Source organism: Oncorhynchus clarkii, chromosome 19 (genome assembly GCF_045791955.1).
Source record: "Oncorhynchus clarkii lewisi isolate Uvic-CL-2024 chromosome 19, UVic_Ocla_1.0, whole genome shotgun sequence".
NCBI lineage: Eukaryota > Metazoa > Chordata > Actinopteri > Salmoniformes > Salmonidae > Oncorhynchus > Oncorhynchus clarkii.
In genome coordinates this window covers 44,117,248-44,121,554 of record NC_092165.1, presented here as the reverse complement: position 1 = coordinate 44,121,554, position 4,307 = coordinate 44,117,248, and the positions used below count along the sequence as shown (strand labels likewise).

General features: G+C 43.0%; 1 protein-coding gene across 1 annotated transcript; it reads right to left on the bottom strand.

Moving 5' to 3' along the window:
• Nucleotides 1–1,386: 1,386 nt before the first annotated feature.
• Nucleotides 1,387–3,867, bottom strand: LOC139375258 (GTP cyclohydrolase I feedback regulator). Its single transcript, XM_071116873.1, has 3 exons — nt 3,695–3,867; nt 2,803–2,897; nt 1,387–2,443 (listed from the first exon to the last, which is right to left on the bottom strand). Exons 1-3 carry the CDS (start codon nt 3,728–3,730, stop codon nt 2,314–2,316), a joined length of 261 nt encoding a protein of 86 aa, XP_070972974.1. The 5' UTR covers nt 3,731–3,867; the 3' UTR covers nt 1,387–2,313.
• Between the last annotated feature and the right edge of the window lie 440 nt (nt 3,868–4,307).

Here is a 4,307-nt window from a genome sequence, read left to right as displayed (position 1 = left end):
AGATAATCTGATGACTAGTTGGTCATCCCAGTGAAAACAACTGAACTGAAGATCAAATGTACACGTCCCGTAAGTCGTTGGCATTCATGAGATATATTCATACAGTATCATGACCGTTCCTCTCTTGCCTGAATGTTGTGGTTTCAGATGAGTTTCCCAATAGAGGCTGTTAAAGGAGTTGCTCATGGAGGAAGAGGTCTCCTGATGTCACTGCCGAATGCTGGGATGTCTGGGCCACTTTCATTTAGGACCTGACACACTGAGCTAGGCTACAGTCACTCTGACCAGAGAAACAAACATTTGTAACAGTGTCCCCTCCATGGGACATCCAAAAACAAAATAGATGTATGTTGTCCCTCAGGGGACTATGGTATAATGTAGTCTATTCCTGGGGCTGTGTGAAGTTTCTTCCTGTCATCGTGTTATTTTGGAGACTCATAGCCAGCTGGTTGGTCCAACCCAGTGATCCATCTCCCCGGCACTCCCAGCCTGCCGCAGCTCTCTTACACAACGGCCAGCTGTGGTGTGGTGTGAGCCATCGTGTCCCTACACTTCTCTCCCCACACTCTCCTCTCCTACTGCAATATACACTAATCAGATGGTTTTATTTATGCATTTGATGGACGGCCTGTCGTACCCGAGAGAAAAAAGCTGAACATTGAGTCCAAATTACAAGAGGGAATACAATTACAGTTCCAGGAACACATCCTGGCCGTGCCCAGTGCCAGCGGATTGTGCTGCATGCAAATGAAACGGGAAGATGTGGCGTCCCAACAAAAGCCATCCAATCAACAGGAGAAGACTCCGGCGGCATCTTCACAGCATCCTCTTCCTCAGATCCTCTGTCCGTGTGGAAGCTGGCAGCTCCTCAGATGCCAGCAGAACCTGGAACTGACCACAGTTGCGCCCGCATGTAGAAATTAGGGGCCCTTTTGATATTTGGGTGTAAATTGTGGCCAAGTCACGGCAGCAGGCCTGGCGAAGGCTTGGTGATCTGGGGTTAGCCTCAGACATGCACTGGCAGCCCAGAGACTAATGAAACCACCCAGTAGCAGCAGAAGTGCTGGCTCAGATGGTCTCCACCAGGCATGCCTGCAGCACACTTGTCACACTTACAGGACCCGACTAACTTCCCCCTATGTACTGAGGTCTCACTGGCCCACTAAAAACCACTGCAGACGTGCCATATTTCCCCTCAACCTGAGGCGTGAAGGCACAGTTCCAAGGGCTTGTTTAGAGCTTTTTTTTAAGAGAGCATGAGACATTTGTCCAACAAATGTAATGCTTACCATATTGTACTGACAGATGGCACACAGGGAGATCAGACTTCCAACCTGTCCTTTTAAGTATACTCTACCTCCTTGAGAGTTGGGACATGCCACGGAACAAATATCAAATCACCTTTATTATAATTTCTTCACATGCATCTAATTATATTACCAATGATATGAAAACTAACATTCTCACACAGCTCCTTTTTGCACCAACTTTTGACAGTTTATCTGTCACTTATTTCTTAGTTGTATGTACATATCTACCTCAATTACCTCATAACCCTGTACATTGTACTGGTACCTCTTGTATATAGCCAAGTTATCATTACTCATTGTGTATTTATTACTTTTCTATTTTCTTTCTCTCTGCAATGTTGGGAATGGCCCATAATTAAGCAGTTCACTGTTAAATCGACACCTGTTTACAGAGCATTTGAGAAAATGGAATAGGATTCAGGATAGAGGAATATTTGCATGCTAGGAAAAGTAATATTTGCTTGGCCTAAAGGCAATGTAAAACTTTGGAACTGATTCAACATCATACTCTTGACATTCAGATTCAGTTAGTAATGAAGTGAACTACATTCCTCTCTGGAATTCCTCTCTTTTCTTGACATCGTCCTGTTTCCCTGAAGTCTGTAAACCCATTGCTATGATAGATTATGAACAAGCCACTACACACATTTGGTAGCTGCTCCATCACATTGGAGTGAGTTTGAATGGGAGTACAAAAGATTTTGGACAAGTAGTGTCATTATACAAATTCACACATTTGCTAACGGGGCAAATAACGATCTGGAGAATTGATCATTCGAAATTCGGTAATCGGCACCCCTTGCTAAAAAATAAATAAATGGAAGACAAAGGACCATTACATCACAAAGAACAGTAGCAAAATTAATGTATAGAATCCATCCTTGATTTTTTTATGTAATACCTACAATATAGGTTTTAGCTCTTGCTCCTCATTGGACAGAACACTACCACCACAACCTTGTGGCCCAAGACACACTATCAGTGTCATTGATCCACAGTCAGGTCACTCAGTCTCCTTGTGCATGCACCACACCAGCGTTTGTCCCACGCCTGTCATTGTCACCATGCGGAAGCCAATCTTCTCCAACTTGTCCAACACCAAACGCGGAGGTTCGTCCACGTGGTACTCCGAGCTGCAAGGGGCAGAAAGTTTAGTTTTTTCTCAGATGTAAAATGTCAAACTCATTCTGTGAACTCAGGAGTGCGAACACACGCAGGAGAACTCCGCTAAATGAGCCAGGATTGTGTTTGTGATTATTCCCTCCACACCTTGGTTCATTTCCCAAAAGCACTTGTGGCAGATCCGCAATGACAACACTTCCCTGTTGTTCGATCAACTCTGCTTGTCTGCTCCCAAACTACAGAGCAACAGCCTATGTCCTGCTCTGGTTCAACTTATACCACTACTACACCATTCTTCCGCCACTCAGAGGTTTGTCATAATCTTGGCCGTAAGGATGGAGACATACAATGAGATATACTCAACACTCACAAATTGTTCCCCAGCATGGTGGTTTTCCTGGCTCCCAGGTAGTTCATTATTGCTGGGTCAGAGTATACATCTCCTACCATGGTTGGCCCAGTCTCCTGAAAAACAGATATTCAGGTGTGTGCACAAATGCTATATGCAGAGTGTACAAAACATTAACACATTACTAATATTGATACACAATATTAGGAAGGACCTTTCTTGATACACACAGGAAACTGTTCAGTGTGAAAAACCCAGCAGTGTTGCAGTTCTTAACACAAACCAGTGTGCTCAAAGGCACTTAAATCTTTTGTCTTGCCCATTCACCCTCTGAATGGCACACACATACAATCCATGTCTCAAGATTTAAAAATCCTTCTTTAACCTGTCTCCTCCCCTTCATCTGCACTGATTGAAGTGGAATTAACAAGTGACATTAATAAGGGATCATAGCTTTCACCTGGATTCGCCTGGTCAGTTTGTCATGGAACGAGCATCTGTTTTTAATGTTTTGTACACCCAGTTGCATTCTTGAAATAAATTGACAAACACCGAAAATATGCATGGCATGCCATCCACAATCTCTAACAATTTACCAATTATGCACAGAAATAGGCCTACATACTTTATCTGACTGAGCAGTGAACGTGTTTTTAATTTGGTGTACTGTAGAAAAAGAAACGAGACGCGAGCTGCTATGCACTAGTTCGAATTTGTTTCGCTTCCATGTTTGCAAATGTTACAATGTTGCAAACATGGACATAGCTGATACCTATGTAATAAGCTACACGTCAAAATCGACGACATTGTTGCAGAGCCTTCCTTTACAAAGTCTTTAGTCTATAACATTTCGGCGTGCGCGTCAACCGCAAGGATGCAGTCTGTATGCTATGACGGGAAGAAGAATACTAACCAGCCGGATCTGAGTACTAACGAATACATAGGGCATCCTGGATCTCAACCGTTTAACGGGTAGTCCCCCGGGAATGGATGATAAGATAGTTACTTAAGAGACACGACAGTGCGCTTTCCAAGTTACACTCGCACTGACAGCTCACAACAGAATGCGGAAACACCCATCGCAATGGACCAATCATAGCTCTCTCAGCTACTTGTCAACAATGCTGGTGCATGCACAGTGCGCGTGCTTGTCCAATGTTATAGTAAAAGAAAAAGCTATTCATTTAGGCACACAATATTGCTTATTTTACGCATCAAACTGGACAGAATGTGAACATGTTTTATATTAAAGGCATATCTGATGTCATATGTATGGCTTTTTTGTCAGACCTATTAAAATCAGGGCCACTCATAAATGTAGCAGCACTGTTTGTTTAAAGAGTATACACTCCCCTCTGTTTGTATTTGGACAGTATAACTAACCTTTTTAATTTGCCTATACTCCAGATTTTTTTGTGGATAAAATGTTACAAATGAGGCGAGAGTACAGAACGTCACCTTTATTTGAGGGTATTTTCATATCTGTTTTACCGTTTAGAAAGCACTTTATGCATATAGTCCCCCCA